This window comes from Henckelia pumila, chromosome 3, assembly GCF_033568475.1.
Source record: "Henckelia pumila isolate YLH828 chromosome 3, ASM3356847v2, whole genome shotgun sequence".
NCBI lineage: Eukaryota > Viridiplantae > Streptophyta > Magnoliopsida > Lamiales > Gesneriaceae > Henckelia > Henckelia pumila.
This window is the reverse complement of record NC_133122.1, coordinates 127,918,450-127,940,570: the sequence shown is the minus strand read 5'-3', so window position 1 is coordinate 127,940,570 and position 22,121 is coordinate 127,918,450. Positions and strand designations below refer to the sequence as shown.

At 31.9% G+C, this 22,121-nt stretch overlaps 1 protein-coding gene across 1 annotated transcript; it reads right to left on the bottom strand.

The window, feature by feature from the left end:
* Positions 1-15,514: 15,514 nt before the first annotated feature.
* Positions 15,515-15,922, bottom strand: LOC140889473 (uncharacterized). The gene has a single exon (XM_073297194.1). The coding sequence runs from the start codon at positions 15,920-15,922 to the stop codon at positions 15,515-15,517; it is 408 nt and encodes a 135-aa protein (XP_073153295.1).
* Positions 15,923-22,121: the final 6,199 nt, after the last annotated feature.

Here is a 22,121-nt window from a genome sequence, read left to right as displayed (position 1 = left end):
CATTTTTCTTATCTCGTTGGTACTTGATCAACTCTTTACCAACAATTCTAAATCCTTGAGAACTTACACCAAAATCAACAAGTTCTCTTGAATGAAATACACTCAACTTCATATTTCATGCTTTCACAACAAGTAACTCATTCAATGACGAAGATGAAATGAAAAACTTTAAATCCCATGCAATTAACACAAATCTCAATTGCCCAACATGCTCATTCAAATTTTTGCTATATACTAAGATATAATCAAAGTATACCACAACAAATATATCTCTAGATGCATGCAAAACACAACTAATCAATTCCATGAAAGTATTAGGCACATTAGTTAGTACATAAGACACTACTAACCACTCAAAATGATAAGACTTACCACCTATACTATTCATGCACAATTGACTCACATCAACATAACCCAAATAACTCAAGTTCTTAATATGCCAAGAGTTAAACAACTTAATATCAAGATTTTAATTTAAAACATAATTCATATGTAGTACATTCTCAAACCTTTCAATGAAGTAGTTAAACCCAAGAAATTTAGAGTTAAGTTCATACCGCTGAAAGTTTGTATTAAATTTGTACCTTTGAATTAAATCTACATCATACCTCTCAAAGGGAACAACTTTCAAACATCCAACCTCACCTTGTGTGTGACCAAATTTACTTTGATCAATCATGCTTATTTTTTTTTGCATTAAATATCCTTTGCTTACTCATCCCAACATCTTTCACAACCTGCAAAGAAGAAAGAATACTGCTCGGGATTGAACCGGCTATTTCATCACAATGAGATAAAACCTCTTTGTACATAAGTACTTTAAAGATCAATTGCACAAATTTTTCAACCTCACAATTTTGTACCATAATATTTTCTTTTTCTTATTGGTCTCTTTCTTCTCTTTACTTTTCTCTCTTTTTTACCTCAAAGGTCATCTCACTTTTTTGAACACTCATTTTTTCGGCCTTTTCTTTTTATTTTTTTATTTTTCCATGGCTATATCACTCTTTTTATCACTCTTTATTTCAGCCATATCACTCAAATTTTGAATTTTCAATTGATCTTCAAGAAAATCTTTTGGATTCAATTGAAAAGAATGATTACAAGACTTATCAATAGACTCACAAGTGATACAAACAAGATTATCATCTACAACATGCACAACAGAATAATTCTCATCAATCAATGATTCACCCTCCACCGCACATATTTCAACACTCATATCATCAATAGTTGAAGTATCATCAACCTCAAATTTCTCAACTTCTTCAACTTCAAATTTTTCCTCAACATCCACTAAAACATTGGATTCATCATCTAATTTACAATCCACCACTTTCATCATAACCTTCTTTGAACATTGACTCTTATCATGCTCATCTTTTATATGACATCATAAGCATTTAATGTCACAAGTACTAGAATTTGAAATTTTAGATGTACCTTGATATTCACTCTTTGGAACTCCACTTTTTTCTCATTAGGAGCAAAACGTGTCCGCATAGCTCTCTTCATCTCATCTCATGTAGAAATAGGACTCATTCCATGTCTTTTCCTATTCGCCATCACTTTATCCCACCAAGTGCAAGCATAGTCGGTAAACTCTTTTAAAATAAGTTTAACCTTCTTAGCTTTAGACAAATCATGACCTTCAAATATATTCTCTACTCATTTCTCCCACTTCAAATACGACTCCGAATCCATATCTCCATTGAACGACGAAATTTTATTTTTCTTAAACAAATCAAAATAATAAAAAAAATCTCTCCTATCTTCTTCATCATATCTCCTTTCATCTCCATACCCATCAAATATTTTCTCTCTCCTACTACTATCATATCCATAGAATCTCCTTTCACTCTCCCTATACCCATCGAATTTTCTTTCAAACATTGTACCTGCAAGAAAAAATTAGTAATAAATATCCTCACCCAAATTCTCACTAGTCACTCCAAAGAAAATCACTCAATCTCTCTTTTTTTTTCACTCAAAATATGTAGAAAGGGCTTATGCTTTGTGATTTTGTGTGTATCAAATTCACAAGTTCAAAACTTGTAAACACTTGCCAATCGAATCACGTAGATTGCACAAAAACAAGGAATTGAATTTATGAAGATTGAAAAAACTTTGTACCCAAAGACTCACAAGACACAAGAAATTTTGCCACAAGTTTTTTTCTCGCTTCTCTTTTTTTTTTGAAGCTTTTTGGTCCTTCAATTTAATTTTTTTGATCGATTTTTTTTTGACTTTTTCGATTTTTCTTTTTTTTTGATAACTTGTAGTACAAGACATGAAACTTGGGCAACAAGACTGACAGAATGAAGAACAACGAACGAACAACGAACGAAGAACACGAAGAAAGGATAAGAAGAACAAAGAATAGATAAAAAGAACAAATAGAAAGTTACGACTTACTTGAATCAATGAAACCTTAAGCTTTGATACCAATGATATGAATCTTGGATGCATGAAAATCAAACACGATTATAAAGAATCGTACCCTCAATTCAATAAAAAAAAGATTTAATAATTTTGTCCCGATCTTTTGAACAAGTAAGTTTTCGGATATCCACCTCTAATTTACTTGAAATTAGCAACAGATAATCACGAGAAGAAAACAATCAATCACAACGGAACCCTTAGAAAACTTGTTTCTAACAATCCACGAAGATAATCAATTGACAAACGCCACAAAGTTTATGAACTTTGATAAGTTTGATTTGATAAAAACAAAGAAAATATTTGGCAAAATTCTAGAAATATTTTTTAAGAATTGATAAAAAAAATTAATAATTCAATAACTTCAATAATCTATGTTATTCAATAATGAATGTATGGTTGTATTTATAATACAACTACAAAATAATAAAAGATAACGCAAAATGATGCAAAAGATATCAAAGATATCACCAAAAGTTTCCTAATAGGATTAAAAGACTCAAAAATATATAAAAAAATATCACAAATCCGCCAAAACATGCACAAAAACGCCGCACTATGTGTGTGCACGGACCCTGGATAGGGGTCCGGATCAAGGTTCGTGTGCCCATGGAAATTGAACTCAAAATTTGACGAAGACGTTTTCTTGGGCACGATGTCCATGCCTAGGTCCGTGCATGTCCGGGGTCTGGACCAGGTCTGGGCCGGGATTGGACGTGGGTTCGGGCCTTGGTTCGTGCTGGTCCTTGACTAGTCCGACGTTGGTCCAAAGCCGACCTTATTTCCTTGGTCTTCTTGCACTCTAATCATGTTAAAATGCTCTCCAATTTGATTCCCGTTGGATCCCAAATCCTTCAAGTCTTGACGGCAATTCATGAGATGATTCTTGATACATTACGACTTTTTGATGCGTCTCTTTGAACTTCTTGCCTTGGCTCCTTGATTTAGGACTTTCCAGAAACTCTATCACATTCATAGAATCCTTAGCATCTTGATCAATTCGTAGGCTTTTCAGATTCATATCACTAGTGAATTATTTTCAAATTAAATTTTCTAAAAAACAAGTGAGTAAATAAAAAGTAAGAACAACTCCTAAAATTATGTACAAGATAGAATAATAAAACAAAGCAAGGAGTTGAAATCTTGATGAATAAAACACGAGAGCAACACGGGCTTGAATCTTCAATGCTCTCCAATTCTTTAAGTCGATCAAGCAAGAGCGAGACCAATATGAGCTTTAGAAATATCCGGAATTCTTCTTGAGTTGTATGCACAAAAATCACAAAGCTCTCTTCAAGAATATCACCCAGTCTCTCTATATCTTCATGTACACGCCTTCTTTTATAAACAAGGCCAAATAATCCTTCTTCACATTGTTTCCTTATATGCGTAGGATTCCCCTAGATTTGACCATATCAGATCTACAAAAATAAGAAAGAGATCAATAAGATATGAGAGAGTTAAATATTATGATAATATCTCAAATCTACTCAAATAAGGAAATAAATATTTTATCTCAAAGATACTTCATGTCCAAGAAAGGCAAAAGACTTTAAATAAAATCTTTTTAGGCTTAAGAAATTTTAGGAATAAAATATTCCCTTCAATCTCCCCTTTTTTGCCTTTCTGGACAAAACACATTTAATTCAAGAAAAATAAGTTTCCCATTCATCAAAACTCCCCTTGAATATAAGAACAAATTCTCCCCCTTAGTATAAGCAGAAATGTTGTTACAAGATGTTGACAACATCTAGCTACAACACTCCAGATCAACAATCATATGTAAAAGGAGAAACAAATAACACATCAGAGTAGAAAAAAGGGAAAAAATATTTTTGATTAGGAGCAGAGCAAAAAAAACTTATTAAAACTCAAAACAGAAACAAATAAACAAAACTAAACCAACTAAACTAAACCAACTAAAACTGATTGCTCTCAGACGAGCCATCTTTAGCCTTTTCTTCTTCATCTCCTTCTCCAGATTCACCACTTTCTTCTCCCCCTTTTTGTCCAGAAGAGGGACCTACTCCAAGGAGATTTTGGTAGTGAACTTTCAAAGCCTCATAGTAAGCAAGATCTGCTTTGGCTTGATTTATTTTATGTTCAGCATGCAGTAGTTGAGCTTCAATAAAAGTGTTATCCAAAGATTGAGGTACAGATGGGGGCACAAATATGGCAGTGGCAGAGGAGGTGTTGGCAACATCTGCCACAACATCTGCAGCATCACCTGATTCAGACCAAGGAAAATCCAACTTCCTATTTTCTCGTAGTAGTGCAGGTGAAATCTTCAACACCTCTCCAGGCTCAGTAAGTGATTCATCATCATCCTTCTCGATTTCTTGAGATATCAACATTGAATAGATCAAGGAAGGATATGGTAGCTTGAGACTAGGCTGAGCACAATCTGCAAAGGCCATGACTGTGTCAAACACCAGTCGGTCATTATTGAAAGCGACTCCAGTTCCAATAGCATACAAGACAGGATCTCGATGCTTGGTGACAACTGTAGAATTTCCAGAGGGAGTCCAAGTTTTCACAGCAGTTTTGTACAAAATAGAATAATGAAAAGTCAGCTTGGCAGCAGATAGTTTGTGAGGATGAGCTGGGAATGTTGTGACTTGACCACCCGTAATGATAGATGTCATCACATCCAAAGTGGGTAGAGCCGCATCATCACTAGCCGGTGTATGGAGAAAACCATTGATCACAGCAGGACTGAAAGAGAAGATCTGTCCTCGCACATACACTCTCCCATACTTCACAAATCTGGGATCCTTCACGGCTTCAGTAAGATTGCAGTAGAATTCTCGTACGAGTTCCTTACAGTATCGAGCAGCGGTGGTAACAGTGGCAAACATGTTTCTCACTTCAAAAAATCTAACCATGTTCTGAGCTCCATAGCTCTCCAGCTCAATATTATGCTCGTCCAAAAATTCACGATCCGAAAACTTGTCCCAATTATCTGAAATTTCCTTGGAATAAAAAGAGGAGGAGTAAGACTCATTTACCCGATAGTCTTCTCCCAAGGTGTTGTCCAAGGTGTCGTCAACACCTTCCTCAACATCTTCCTCATCTTCTTCAGAGTCATCAGATTCTGACTCTTATTCCAAGTATTTCTCAGCATCTGAATCTTCACTTGAATTAGAACTGGAACTATCAGAGGAATGGGGATGGTTATCAGCAAACTCTTGTAACATCTCCTCGTCGTGTTCATCATCGAAGTCGTGAGGAGAAGCAGTAGGATTTTTACCCTTTGTTTTCTTCATCCCAACCATGAACTTGGCTATGGATGCTTCCTCATCATCCGAAAAAACAAGTGGAACATTAGTGGTTGGATCCTCAACAATAGGAACAGATGCAGATGCATCTTTTGTAGCCGCAATAGGAGAGTGAGTCTCTGACTCTGTAGAATCATTACCATCATCAGAAGAATCACCTGCTGATTTACTTGCAGCAGCAAACGGAACCGTAATGGCATCCCCAGTAGGTTCCTGGGTACTTGATTTTCCCCTCTTATGGCGTACCAGCTTAAAATCTTCATCGGAACTTGCATCACCAAATGAGAATTCGGTGTCCACCAAAGAAGGTCTTGATGGTTGACCTTTCCCACGGAATATCTTTGAGGCATTGTAGTCGGGATTATATTCTGCTTGGCGCTTGGATCGGCGAGTCAAGGATTTCGGAGGAAACACCTTGTTCAGAGTAGAAAGGTCCGGTAGATTCTCCACATCTAACTCATTACCAGGCTCTCCTGGTGCAATAGAGTCCAGGGGCACAGGTTCCTCGACAACAAGAATGATAGCATGCTCAATTAGAGAGTGTGGAGACGGAGGTGTTGTCACACCGTGAGCAGCATCTCCAGAAAATCCCATCTCAGTACAAATATCATGAGAATCATAACCCTTTCCCGCCATTTTAGATTGTGAAAGTGAATGATACAGAGAGAAATTTAGGGCAATAGATAAACAGGGGCGACGAGTGAGTAGAGGGAACACGAAGGCAAAACAAAGAAAATAATATATTTCCAAAACAGATAAATATTCAATATATATCACACAATTCCTTCTCTCCCTAATTTCACTCAGAATGACCGCCCCTCCTAACGCTAAAAAATCCCCCAACGGTAATAAAATCGAACGGCCAAAAAATCCTATTTGAATTAGGAAACAAATCGTTTGATTTTTTTGGCAATAATCAAGACCCAAATATTTAACCAACAATTTCCATAATTAAACTCCTCATCGATATATATAACACCACTGAAACAAAATCGATCGCAATCAAAATCAAAATTTTAGAGGATCAGGCAAAAATCAAACATTTTGTTTAAAACTTCAAACTTCTTAGCCACATATATTCACACAAAAATTAAATATGCATTTCCTAAATATGTCTAAAACAGAGTGTGACATAAAAATAAAATGCGATCACATGCAAAATATATGTTGACAAGTGAGGTGTTTTCCACGATTTTGGCAACATCTTCCAGCAGCACTTCAGGATTCTAAATTTTTTTTGTTATCTAATTAATTATCACAGAAGTGGTAGCCTGCACACTAAAGGAACGATCTTCAACGGATCCTTTTAGGTAGCTTTTTCCATTTGCTTCTGATTTTTCAATCAAATTTGATGATTGAAATAATCACGTTTTACCATACTAATAAAATGCACGTGCTTCGCACGTAAGATCACTTATTTTATGACAAATATATATAATTGAATTAAAGATGATTCTAATAATGAAATATACAGTGACATTTGTTATATATATATATTGTAAATCATTTCACATATTCCAATATGCATCATTAATTAATAGTTTTGATTATTATTTTAATATTCATCCTAAATTTATCATATTTAGTTAACATTTTATTTTATTTTATTTTACCAACTAAAAATTAAACATAACAATTATAATAAAGATAATTTTATAATAAATTTTTAATTATAAACATTTTATTAACGTGTTGTATGATTTATTATATTCTTTTTATTCACTTTATGAAAAGATTTTATTATTGACATATACTCAACCCTATCACCATGTTAAAAAAATAAATGTAAACATAAAAAATGAGGAAATATTTTAACAAAATATTTTTTATACAAAAGTATAAAATATAATAAATTAATCTCCTTGCCATAATAATTTACATATTCAAAATATTATTTGTAAATAAATTATTTTTTCTAAACTTTTTTACTAAGTATTATTTAATGATAATTGATATTTTTATTTTCGATCATTTGAATTTTTTTATACCGAGTAGATAAATTATTTTTATCTAATAATTTTATTTAAATCTATTAAAAGTATTTTTTTATGTTTATAATTTGCTACGTTTTTATTAATCTATTGATTTTTATATCAATTCATGTATATATATATATGTATATAAATATATATATAGATATAAATATATGCATAACATTTCATTTATTAAAGTGATCATAAAAATACATGATATTTTATTTTTATATTAAAATGTATCTTTCGTAAAGAAATATTAACAATTATTGGTTTATAAGCTACACAATAATAAATTTAGATAACCAATGTTTTTTTTGAAATAATGTAACCATTTTTTAAACAACCAAACTAATACAATAATCATGAAAAAATAATATAAGTATACAATATATTATCAAATGCATAGAAATTTCAAATAAATCATCATAATAAATAATTGAAATAAATATTGAAATTTTGAATAATTGTTTAGTTATTTAAAATATTTTAAAAAATTCCAAAAATACTATATAATTTTTACTATAATAATTTATTTATGTTGCAAAATTTTTTTTAATATATTAATTGAATTGTCCTCATGATAATTTATTTGTATATACTATTATAATATAAGTGCAATCAAGGAATAAATTATTTCATATAATTTCTTTGTTATTAAAAATACATTGTGTCAATTCACATGCATCTTATTTAATTATAAAATTCACATTCAATGAATTGGTTTATAAGCTACAAAATAATAATTGTTATATATATATATATATATATATATATATATATATATATATATATACTATTTGAATTGATCTTATAATAGATCTTTAAAATAAATCATCATAATAAATAATTGAAACAAATTTTGGATTTTTGAATTTCTGTCTATTTACTTTAAATATTTTATGAGAATCAGTCAAAATGCTATATACTTTTAATATAAGTATTTATTATTTTGTAATTTTGAATTTCTGTCTATTTAATTACTTTAAATAATTCTTGATAATTTGTCAAAATTCAATATAAATTTACTATATGCATTTTTTTTATTTTGCAAGAATTTTTAATATACTATTTTTCGATGACAATAATCTATTCCTTGATTAAATAGTATTAATATATTATTAAAAAAATTATATTAGAATATTACAAATACATGGACAAAAGGAAAAAAAAACATATAAATTATATTGTATGACAAATATTTAACACAATTAATAGTAGGATAGAACTAAAGTGGAAGTTATATAATTAAATAGAGGTCATTAAAATAGAAGTTATATGTGAAATTATTGTGTTGTGCATTTTACATCTTTGTCCCTATCTTTTTTGTAATTTTACAAATATAACTCTCATTATTATCTTATTTATATAGAATAAAAGGAAAAAAAACATATAAATAACTTTAAATAATTATAGTTAAAAAAACTATATAATTTTGAATTTGTCAAAAATTTATTTTTGAAATATCTTCTAAATATGTTACGAAATATGAATTGTTACGAAATATACACTCTAATACAAATAAAATATCATGCATATGGGTGATCACTTTGAAAAAAAAATCATTATATATGAATTGATAAAAAAAATAAAATATTATTAAAAACGTAGTATATTAGAATTCTTTAATATATGTAAATTATTATGTATACTAAAATATTATTATTATTATTAATATTATTAATAGAAAACGATGATGTGATAATCATAGTATTTAAGTTTTATTAAAACTTTTTTATGAAGTTTTATTTTAATTGTTAAATTTTTTATGTTAAATGGATCATATTATATTATAATTTAATAAATAATTAGAAAAGGATTATATATATTTAAAAAAAGTTTGAAAATTTCAAATAAAAGATCATAAAGTAATGAATTAGTATGACAAAAAAACTTAGCGGTTTAACAATTTTAGTTATTATGTTATTTGTTAATTATGAACATTAATTTTCCTTTACTTCCTTCTTACAATAAATTGTGTCAAATTTTTATATATAAATTTTATATGTTATTGTATGATTTTTTTCTTTTCATCCATGTATTTGTAATATTCCAGTATAAATTTTGTAATAACATATGAATATTATTCAATCAAAGAATACATTATTGACATCGATAAATAGTATATTAAAAATTCTTGGAAAATAAAAAAATACATATAGTAAAATTATATAGAATTGTGACAAATTCTTTGCAACAAAAATAAATGGGATAATAATGAGGGTAAAAAACTTTGCAAAAAAAATAAATAATTACAGTGATTAAAATACTATATAACTTTTACTATAATTTTGAATCATTTATTAAATCTTCGATTGAATATTAATAAAATAGTATTACAAAAATTTATATTAGAATATTGCAAATACATGGATGAAATGGAAAAAAAATCATATAATAACATATAAAATTTATGTATGATAAATTTTTTAGACAATTTGACACAATCAATAGTAAAAAAAATGGAAGTTATAGAATTAAATAACTTCTATTAAGATCGAAGTTAAATGTGAGAAATTATACCACTCAATCAATTATTACACCCAATCAATTCTCGTGTATTTTCTCATTTTTGTCCCTATTTTTTTTTGTAATTTTACTTATATAACCCTCATTAACATCTCATTCATATTGAACAAAAGGGTAAACATGTATATACACAATGCAAAAAATGTGAGAAATTATAACACTCAATCAATTATTACACCCAATCAATTCTCTTGTGTATTTTTTCATTTTTGTCCCTATCTTTTTTGTAATTTTACTTATATAACCCTCATTAACATCTCATTCATATGGAACAAAAGGATAAACATGTATATACACAATGCAAAAACTTTACCCCTACATTCATACTTTTATAGTAGGTAAAGATAGATATTTTGAGTTTCTGAATTTTGAAAAATCAATTTTCACTTGGGACAAGATCATGGAATACACGAACATCTCTTCACTACTTTGTGATTTAGTCAGAACTCTTCATCAATTAATCTTCATTAAACTGTAAAACACTTTTGCAAGGAACCCTGAGTGAAAAATTGGTCAACGGTTACACAGTATCAAACACGTCACAAAACATAGTGAATGCATGAATGCAATATGCCTAAGATCCTAAAAATGCACATGCATGAAAAAGTGTTGTCGAAGGGTGTTGGCAACACTCCAGACAGTATCTCAGTTCTGTATATAATGCACACACGCTGAGAGACTTCCTTATATTGGAAAACCTCTGAAAATCCAAAGCTTTTGTGAATATATATCTGCTAATTGGTTATTAGTTCCAACAAACTCAATAATGATCATGTCTTTCTCGACCAAATCTCAAATGAAGTGATGTCTAATGTCAATGTGTTTGGTTCGAGAGTGTTGTACTGGATTTTTGGATATATCAATGGCACTAGAATTATCACAGTATACAATAGGAGTATCACTCTTAATTCCATAATCATTCAACATTTGATTCATCCATAGGCGTTGTGAGCAACAACTACCTACAACAACATATTCAGACTCGGTAGTAGAAAGTGAGACATAATTTTGTTTCTTACTGTACCATGACAATAAATTATTTCTCAAGTAGAAACATCCTCCCGAAGTGCTCTTTCTCTCATCTAGATCCCCAGCCCAATCAACATCACTAAACCCTACCAAATTCTAATTGATTTCTTTAGTGTACCACAAACCCAAATTTAAAGTACCCGCCACATATTTCAGTATAAGTTTCATGACCTTTAGATGTGTAACTTTTGGGTTAGACTGGTATCTAGCACACAAACAAACGCTAAACATGATATCAGGTCTATTAGCACTCAAATATAAAAGACTATCAATCATGCTTCTGTAGAGGGTGTTGTAAACACCTTCGGAAACATCTTCCCTAGACATTTTTTCATTAGACCCCATAGGTGTATGCATGTGTTTAGTGTTGTCATTCAAGAACTTTTTCATAAGATTTTTAGCATACTTACTCTGACACAAAAATATACCATCATGAATTTGCTTAACTTGCAATCCCATGAAATAAGTTAACTCACCAACCACGCTCATTTCAAATGTAGAAGACATGCACTTCACAAAATCATCAACAAGTTTATCATTTGAAGCACAAAAGATTATATCATCTACATAAACTTCGCAAATTAAAATATTACCTTGAGACTTTTGCACAAATAAAGTCTGATCAACTTCACCTCTTTTGAAGCCAAGATTGAGCAATTACTTGGTTAATCTTCCATACCATGCACGTGGTGCTTTCTTCAATCCATACAATGCCTTTTTCAACTTATACACATAATCAAGATGATTTGGATCCTCAAACCCTTTAGGTTGTTTCACATAAACTTCTTCATTCAAGATCCCATTCAAAAAGGCACTTTTTACGTCCATTTGAAAAAGTTTCATATCCATATTACATGAAATAGCAAGCAAAAGTCGGACTGACTCAATGCAGGCTACATGAGCAAAGGTTTCATCAAAATCTACCCCCTCAACCTGTGTATACCCTTGAGCTACCAACCTAGCTTTATTTCTTATGATGTTTCCTGACTCATCAGTTTTATTCTTGAAAATCCATTTTGTTCCTATGACATTACCATGATCAGGACACGGTACCAAGTACCAAACATCATTCCTAACAAATTTTTCTAGCTCTTCATGCATAGAATTGACCCAAAATTCATCTTTTAAAGTTTCTTCAACCTTTTTAGGTTCAATGTTTGACACAAAACATGAAAATCATACCTGAGAATACATATAGCTCATGCATATCAGACCTGCCATTTTTCTGTAGTCCACTTTCTATTTTCTTCGAGTTTTCATGTCTCCATGTACATCTCCAATAACCTGTTAGGTTGGATGATTCTTCTAAATTTTTCTTAGAATATTTTTACCATCTTCATTTACATCACTGTTATTATCCTCATCAGTAAGTTGTTCAACCTTTGTTTCTGGAATTCGTGCTGAAGGTGTTGTCGGAGGTGTTGTAACACCTTGGAAAACATCTGAATTTTCAGAATTATCAAGTAGATCATCTACTTCATCCTCAGCAGTTTTCTTCTTTAGATCTGCAAAATCATCAAATACAACATCAATAGACTAAAAAATAGTCCTAGTTCTCAAGTTAAAAATCCTATAGGCTCGGTTATTTGATAAATATCTTAAGAACACACATTTATCACTTTTTGCATCAAACTTAGCAAGATGATCTCTATCATTCAAAACGTAACATACACATCCAAAAACATGAAAGTACTTGAGGTTTGGCATCTTTCCCATGAGAATTTAATAGGATGTCATAGTAGTACCATTTCTCAAATAAAATCTATTTGAAATATGACATGCAGTATTCAAGGCTTCAGCCCAAAAAAATTTTAAAATATTTTTCGAACTTAACATCACTCTTTCCATCTCTTGCAAAGTTCTATTTTTTCTTTCAGCAATTCCATTTTTTGTGGGGTTTTAGGAGCAGAAAATTAATGAGAAATACCTTTCTTATCACACAAACTTGCAAAAAAAGAGTTTTCGAACTCCTTACCATGATCAGTGTGAATTCTGATTACCTTCAATTTGTGTAGATTCATAATCTTAGTGAGAAATTTCAAGAAAGGCATCATATGTGTCTGATTTTTCTCTCAAAAAATTCACCCATGTATATCGTGAAAAATCATCAATAAAAACAAAAGAGTATTTCTTACCATCAAAGCTTTCAACATCCATTGGACCCATTAAGTTCATATTAATAAGCTCAAGACAACGTGTTGTCACAGATGTTGACAACACCTGATGTGACACCTTAGTCTGCTTCCCTTTTTGACATGCTTCACACACAAATTGAACACCAGATTTCAAGTTAGGCACACCTCTAACAGCATCAAGCTTACTCAAGTTCTTTAAGGTCTTGAAATTGGCATGACCAAATTTTTGATGCCATAGGTCAAATTCTGTCACTTTTGTGTGCCTACAATCCATCTCTTCTCCAAGTTGATAGCAGTTATCAGATGATCTTGTACCTGTTATTACACACAAGTTAGCACTATAAAAAATTTTGCACAATTTCTTTTCAAACTGAACATGCAAGTTATCATCACAATGCTGGCTAATGCTTATTAAATTTGCTGTAAGCCCTTTTACATGAAGCACGTTGCGAAGCTTAGGCAAACCAGCAATATTTAGTGTGCCTTTTCCAATAATGTTTCCCTTTGAGCCTCCTCCATAGGTTACTTTTCCACTTTTCTGTTCAACATAATCAGTAAGAAACTTCTTGGAACCTGTCATATGACGTGAGCTACTGCTATCAAAGTACCATGCACCTGAAACATTAGTTTTTAAAGAAGTATAAATCATATTACAGTGAATATCAGCTTTTGGTACCCAAACCTTTCTTACAGTAGATCTGTTCTTGGAGATGTTGTGGGAGGGTGTTGGCAACACCTTAGGCAACACATTCGATGCAGATCTTTGTCTGTAATCTTCCTGCAACTTAAAACAGTATGGTTTGATATGACCAGGTCTATGACAATAGTGACAAATATACTTATGTTTTATTCTAGAATTTAAAGGAGCAGTAGGCTGTGGCTTTGTTTTTGGAAAATCGGTTGATGTGACCTTTTTGGTTGAGCTTTCTGAAAAGCTACTTTATTTGATAAACACAGGCCTTTTTGAGCATTCACCAACCTCAAATTTACTGTTCTCAAAGCCTAGTCCAGCCTTACCATCTCTTCCCATCATGAGTAAAGAATCAAGCTTGTTTGTGCTTGAATTGAACTTGGCCAATGTAGCTTTAGCTTTTCCGAGTTCTTCTTTTAATTGACACAATTCCAGATCATTCTTACTCAGCACAACTTCAACTCTTGACACAGCAGCCTTCAAATCAGTATTTTATTTTGAAAGAATAGTGTTCGACTAATTTCTTTCAATCCAATCAGCATAAAGCTCTTCATACATAATCCGAGCTTCATCCATAGACAATATTCCATCACCTGCATCAGAAGTACACAATTTATCAACAGTAGAGAAATTAAAACAAACTGACCTTTGGGAGATGTTGCGGTCAGGTGTGGCAACACCTGCGGCAACACCTAAAGGATTGACTTGAAAACACTTCTTGTTTTCCAGTAGGGCCGATATTGCAATGTGACTTTATTCATCTTCTTGTTATTCATCTTCTTCAGACTCTTCATCAATCAAGAATGTGTTCATTCCTTTCCTATGCATGTTAGCACACTCATTAGCATAATGTCCAAAACCTTGACAAGCATGACACTGTACCGTGTCTAACTTATTTGAAACAGACTTCTTCTTTCCTTCCAACATCAGTCGAGGCTTCGGAGGATCAGTAGACTTCCTTGGTGATTGTTCTGGTCCAGAAATTTTCAAAGGCTTGTTAGACAACATTAGAGCCTTAAGATTTTGATCCGATTTCTTAACCTCCTTCATCCTTTTCAGATATTCATTGAAATTCTTGGTCATCAGTGAAATCGTATCATCTTCAAGATCAGATTGAAGAAAATTCTAACAAAATTGAACATACTCCTTATATGAGTCATCAGAAGTTATCAAGGCAATTGATTTTCCTTTATCCTTCTTCTGTGCAGTGTTATTCATCTCAAATACTTGAAGAATGCTCATCAATTCTATCAACTTCATCTTCGAGGTATCCTTGATTTCTTCAAGAGCCCAAATCTTTCCATTGAATATTTCAGGTAGTAACCGAAGAACTTTATTCACAAGTCTCTCGTTGGCAATTGGTTCTCCAAGATTGAATGTTTCAATAACCAGCTCTCGAAGTCTTTGATCATATTCAAAAATAGTTTCATCTTCGCTCATTCAAAGATTTTCAAACTTGGAGTTAAGTAGCCTCATCCTTGTTCTCTTTACACTCTCGGACCCTTCACAGTGCTCTTTTAGGGTATCCCATGCATCCTTGGCAGTAATACAGTAAGAAATAGGACTGAACATCCTCATGTCCACACTGGAAAATATGGCATTGATAGCCTTAGCATTAAAGTTTGAAATTTGTGCTTCCTCGGTTGTCCATGTGGTTTCTGGCTTGATGATGTAATCACCATTCTTGTCCACAATCTTTGGAGCAGTCCAATCGGTAAGAATACTCTGCCATGCACGTTCATCCATAACTTTAACAATGAAGCACATCCTTGTTTTCCACAAAGGATAATTCGTGCCATCAAAAACCAGAGGTTTCAAAAACGAGTTCGCAGTAGTTGATGAGTTCATCTTATTCCCTATAATAAAATAAACAAAACAGGATCAGTTCTTAGTGTATCAAGAATATGTCTCTGATGTCACTTGTAAGGGATAATTGGTTGCACATAAACAGATTTAGATGTTGTCACAAGATCTTGACAGCACCTTCAATAACACCTTGAGTAATATGCAGCGGAAAATAATAAAAGCGTGAATAAAATAAACAAGCAACCCAATAAATAGACTCAGATATTTAAGCAAGAGTGTAAAATACTCTTGCAATGCCTCAGGGCAAAACTTTCACTAGAAAATAATCAAAGAGTTTACAAAATCCTAAAACTAATGAATTATTGTCAAACTCAATTTTCTAAAAAACAAGTGATAAAATAAAAAAATAAAAGTAACTCTTAAAATTCTATGCAAGATAGAATAATAAAACGAAGCAAGGAGTTTAAATCTTGATGACTAAAACACGAGAGCAACACAGGCTTGAATCTTCAATGCTCTCCAATTCTGTAAGTCAATCAAGCAAGAGTGAGACCAATACGAGCTTTAGAAAATCTCTGGAATTCTTCTTGAGTTGTATGCACAAACCTCACAAAGCTCTCTTCAAGAATATCACCCGGTCTCTTTATATCTTCATGTACACGCCTTCTTTTATAAACAAGGCCAAAGAATCCCTCTTCACATTGTTTCCTTGTATGCATAGGATTTCCCTAGATTTGACCATATCAAATCTACAAAAATAAGAAAAAGATCAATAAGATATGAGATAGTTAAATATTATGATAATATCTCAAATCTACTCAAATAAGGAAATAAATATTTTATCTCAAATATACTTCATGTACAAGAAAGGAAAAAGACTTTAAATAAAATCTTTTTAGGCTTAAGGAATTTTAGGAATAAAATATTTCCTTCAAAATTGAACCACTCACTAGTGAATTAACGGTAAATGAAGATAAAAATAATTGGAGAGCTAAACGAAAAATTTCTAGCTCCAAATTACGAATTGTCTATGGAGGATTAATTCATATGTAATGATTATATCAATGGACTGTACTTCTAGTAGAGTAAAATATTTCATAATTAAGAAGAGTGCAATTTTGTATTTTTAATGGAGTAATAACAGAATTAATAAGTTGGATAAATTGATTAAATATTTTTGTTGTTTATCTGATTTATTGGAGCTTCTAATTATGGGTCCATGGTCTCCGGTAAGCCTTCTTAATAAATTATGGGCTAGAATGAAAATAAGAAATCAAATGTAACAATGAAAAATTGTTCCATTTATTTAAGGGATTGTATATATATATATATATATATAAATTAAATATCATATATTTATTTGATTTAAATTATAACTATGAGATAATTATATATTCGAATTATTATAGTAATATCCAAATAAAACTCAATAATATATTTTATATATTGAGAATACATATTATATATCTAAAAGATTTGATCTGTAGGGATTCAAATTCGAAATTCTCGAGATTGTTTAGGATTTGTGAAATCCTACAATATCAAAAGATAAGAGACTTCAATTTTAAAGTTGATACTTTCTTTTAATATAATTTTTTAAAATAAAAAATTAACAACACCAACGAATTGGTGTTGTTATATATATATAAAGTGTAGCAGAAGTCTGATTACAAGAGATAATAAAGTGGGTCGTAACCCATCATAGGCCCCCCAACTCTCGGGTGGGCCACGTGCGTCGAGAGGACCGAGAGTAGAAAATTTGGATATAATGTTATGAAATAACCATAATAAGATTGCGATGCAATTATTTGCATATATTGATTTGCAGACAACGAATAATGTTTGCCACTGCAAAAACTATGGAGATCGACCTGCCCGGTCAGGTCGCAGGGGCTTGGGGGCAACGTCCCCGAAAGCTCTTCAGATTCCTTGCACCCATTTGCGAGTAGAATAACTCTTCAAAAACAACACCTTATTTCATGAACAGATGTGTGGCCATCTAAATCCTTTCTATATTTCAAAATTTTTCTCAGTAGGAATACAGTCTCAATTTTACTGACGAACGTAAGAATCTGAGTCCTATATGAATAATGATCGCAAAAATGCTGTAGAACTCTGGCTGGATTAATTATTATAAATTCAATACCGTAGTATTTCCATCACAACATATTAACGTGAAATTATCTCTCAATTTTGTATTGCAGTATTTGCGTGGTCGCATGTCAAAAATCGTTAAGGGAGATATAAATCACCGGATACAGATGACATGTAAAAATCACTTTTGTTAATGTGTACCCTTAATTTTGGATAAACTCTTTTCTCTCTCCTCTCTCTTCTCCTCTCCCTTTTTCAACATGAATATTGGTGTATCTATGTGTGTCAATATGTGTGTATATCCCTAACTATTGAATTCTTCACCATCTCCATGGATCATCGACTGAGCACCAGAGGGGCGGCGGCGACGGTGACAAGTGGTGCAGGAGGCGGCGATACAAGCAGATCAAAGAGGGGAGGAGGGGCGGCGGTGAGTTGATACAGAGGTGGAGGAGGTGCGGCAGTGCGATATGAAGGATGAGAAAGGCAGCGACGCGACAAAATCTGAGTGGTTAGAGAACGACAATGGCGATGCAGAGTTGGTGATATGTCGACATTTTCCTATGTTTACTTGGATTAAATTGTCAGGATTAGGTGTGTTTTGATTGATTAAATTCATTTTATAGTTTCTAATAATTGTATGTGATTTGGTGAAGGTAAAGAGAATAAATGGAGCAAAGGATGGAAGAAAAGCGCAGAAAAAGAAAGAATTTGGAGTAGGAGAAGAGCCGCAAGAATGAATTACGGAGCAGCAATGGTCAAAAAAAGAATGAATTTGGAGGAGGTGCGGCAGTGCGATATGAAGGATGAGAAAGGCAGCGACGCGACAAAATCTGAGTGCTAAGAGAACGGCAATGGCGATTCAGAGTTGGTGATATGTCGAACATTTTCCTATGTTTACTTGGATTAAATTGTCAGGATTAGGTGCGTTTTGATTGATTAAATTCATTTTATAGTTTCTAATAATTGTATGTGATTTGATGAAGGTAAAAAGAATAAATGGAGCAAATGATGGAAGAAAAGCGCAGAAAAAGAAAGAATTTGGAGTAGGAAAAGAGCCGCATGAATAAATTACGGAGCAGCAATGGTCAAAAACTTATTTTTGATGCTAGAGAGATCTAAATCCGATGTTCACCGTTCAAAATGAAGTCAATATGTTTTGTAGCGGCTGTCCAAATTTTATCTCGATCCGACGGCTAGAGCTCGAGATATGAATTTTTCAATAAAACTGCGCACTTGAAGGGAGGTATGCACGGACCCAAGAACAGACCTGGCACGGGGTCCGTGCATGTGGAGAAATTTTAAAATTTGGGATAGAAATTTGCTCGCTCGATCGGTAACTTTTGACCAATCGAGCGAGATGCGGATTTCGGGAATTATATTTTAAAAATTAAATTTTTGTGGGAAGGACTCTAGCCTTAATTATAATATATTATCTCGATTTTTAGATGGGAGAATCAGGTTTGAGACGGCGAAAAGGGAGAAGAACTCTTTGGCGTCTAGGTTTTATCTTTCTTGTTCTTAATTAGATTTAATTTCTTCCTTCAATTCTTCTAAGTTTTAGTTCTTAGTAGAGGAAGACGAATTCTTGAAGTTTATTTATCTCGTGAGATTTTGATTTTCTTTGTCTAATTTTTATTTGAGTATCAAGATTTGTTTGGGATTGATTGATATGCTTGTATGTTTGATTGTTGGCTTGATCACCTGATAATTTTCTAATACAATCTACAACTAAATTAGATATCAAATCCATAATTGTTTGATTCCTCTAATTTGTGAAGCAACTATGATTAATAATTTTTGCTTGTGAATTTGTTAATTCGTAGGAACATCTCTTGACTAGATTAAATACAACTGCTTGTGTGACGCCTAAAATCCAATTTACTAATTACATGCATTAATTTAATAAATATTATGATTAATATTTTTACGTTTAATTGATTTAAATTCTTTATTTGAAATTATGTGCTAATAAAATATTTTATTATTTGTTCAAATGATTTTATTTTACTAACTATTTAATTAATGTTTTTAATTGTTTAATTTTATCTGTCTAAATGATTTTATTGTGCAATTTAAATTGTGTTAATATTTTAAAGGTTTAGGCTTGCATATTTAAATGATTTTAATTTTAATTGTTTAGTTTATTCTCTTAAATGATTCTAATTGTCTAGTTTATTCATTTAAATAATTTTAACTGTTTAGCTTATTTGTTTAAATATTTTCGAGTGTCCAACTTATTTATTTTAAATAGTCTAAGATTAGCGCAGTTAGTTATTTTAAATTAATTTTTTTTTAACTATTTTAAGTGTATAGATTATTTGTTTAAAACCTTTTTAATTGTTCAAATCATTTTAAAAGTTTTTATTTCCGCTTGTGTGTTTATTGAAATTGCTTTTAAACGTTAATCTAGTTTGTTTAAATTATTTTAATCGCTCTACTTGTTATTTAAATATTTTACTCGCCGTCGTGACATCAAAATATTCTCAGTGTTTAATTCTTGGATTTTCATGCCTAAATCAGACTTTAATATTTATGATTTTAATTATTTTAATTTTCTGTGTTAATTTGGCTAAATATTATATTTTTCCCGCGCATTAGAATTTATTATTTTTAACTTTTGTGAAAATTAGCATTTTTATTCTCGGTCTACTAAAATCAAATTTAATATTCTAAATTAGGATTTTTAAGCTTGTATTTTTATTTAGTGCGATTTAATTTATAATCCTAATTGCTATTATGATTTGGCACTTTTAAAAAAGTGTGTAGTACTTTTTTTCCTATCATTCACACTCATATACCTATACATACATCTATATTTATACACACCCCTATACACTCAAACTTAATATTTAACCCTAGCCCTAAATTTCACACTCAATCTCACTCAAACTCACGCCCAAACACACTCAACCCCCCTTTCACCACATTTTTCCCATTCTCCTCCAACACAATCCATCGGCTATCTTCTTCTTCTCTCTTCAACTCACCGTGACAGCTCCATATCCTTTCTTCTCATACGAAACACCTTCTAGGCGAGCTGGTCGAAGCTGCTTCCCCTTCCTTGAGCTTGGTTCAGCGCATTTCAGCCCGAGCAGCTCCAATCTCTCTGCTTCGGCTTTAGCTCATTTGAGCTCTTACCTTTCAATTTCCAGCTTAGGCAAGATTATGAGTTCCTTTCTCACCTTGTAGATTTATATGTAGTGTGTTTAAATTGCGTTTACTCATTTCACGTTTTTCTTCAAAATTTATGCCCTGTTTTGTCGAAAATGTCATTTGGAATCTTAGCCAGGTGTATGCATGATTTTATTATGTTTAATGTTGAGAATTGAAGATGGTTATGAGTTTGAAATGTTGAATGCATTGATGCCATGTATTTCGAAAATTCAGAAATGTGCATAGCATGTGTTCGAGCATTGTCCAGATTTCTTCATGCCTTGTTGTTTGAATTTTTCAGATTGGTTGTCATAAGCATGAGTTCGAAATTCCAGATTTTTCTTCATGCTTGTGTTCGAGCATTTTCCAGAATTTTATTCAAGGCTTGTGTTTCGAATATTTCCAGAATTTTACCTTAGCATGTTGTGTTCGAATTCCAGAATTTTCCTTTGCTTGTTGTGTTCGAAATTTTCGGAGTTTCCTTAGCATTGTGGTTCGAATATTTCCGAAATTCATCATGGCTTGTTGTTCGAATATATTTTTTTCCAGAATTCTTCTTGGCTTGTGATTCGAATGTTGGTGTTGTATTGTGTTGATTGGATGGTGAATTTAGGAGCTACCATGGGTGAAATGTAGTTCACATGGTAGCGTTAGAATGTGTGAAATTGCAATGTGGTCTTGGTTTGGAGGATTTCGAAACTGCCCAGTTTTCTTAGGGGTTGGTTTTTGTTGCTTGGTGGAGTTACATTTGAGCTTGGGTATGGTAAATTTTAATGAGTTTTGGGTGAGCTTAGATGTTGGTTTGTGATTCTAGGATAGTGGCTTGGGGTGATGGACAAATAGATAGGATTTGGATTTGATAGGAGGGAGTGGTCATGAGCAGATTTTTGTGAACTTAGGGGCTGTCCAGAAATGTGAGTATAAGGCGGGGTTAAAGGTAGAATTTGGCTAAAGGCTCGAGTCTGAAATTGGGTTAAGATGTTAGGATTAT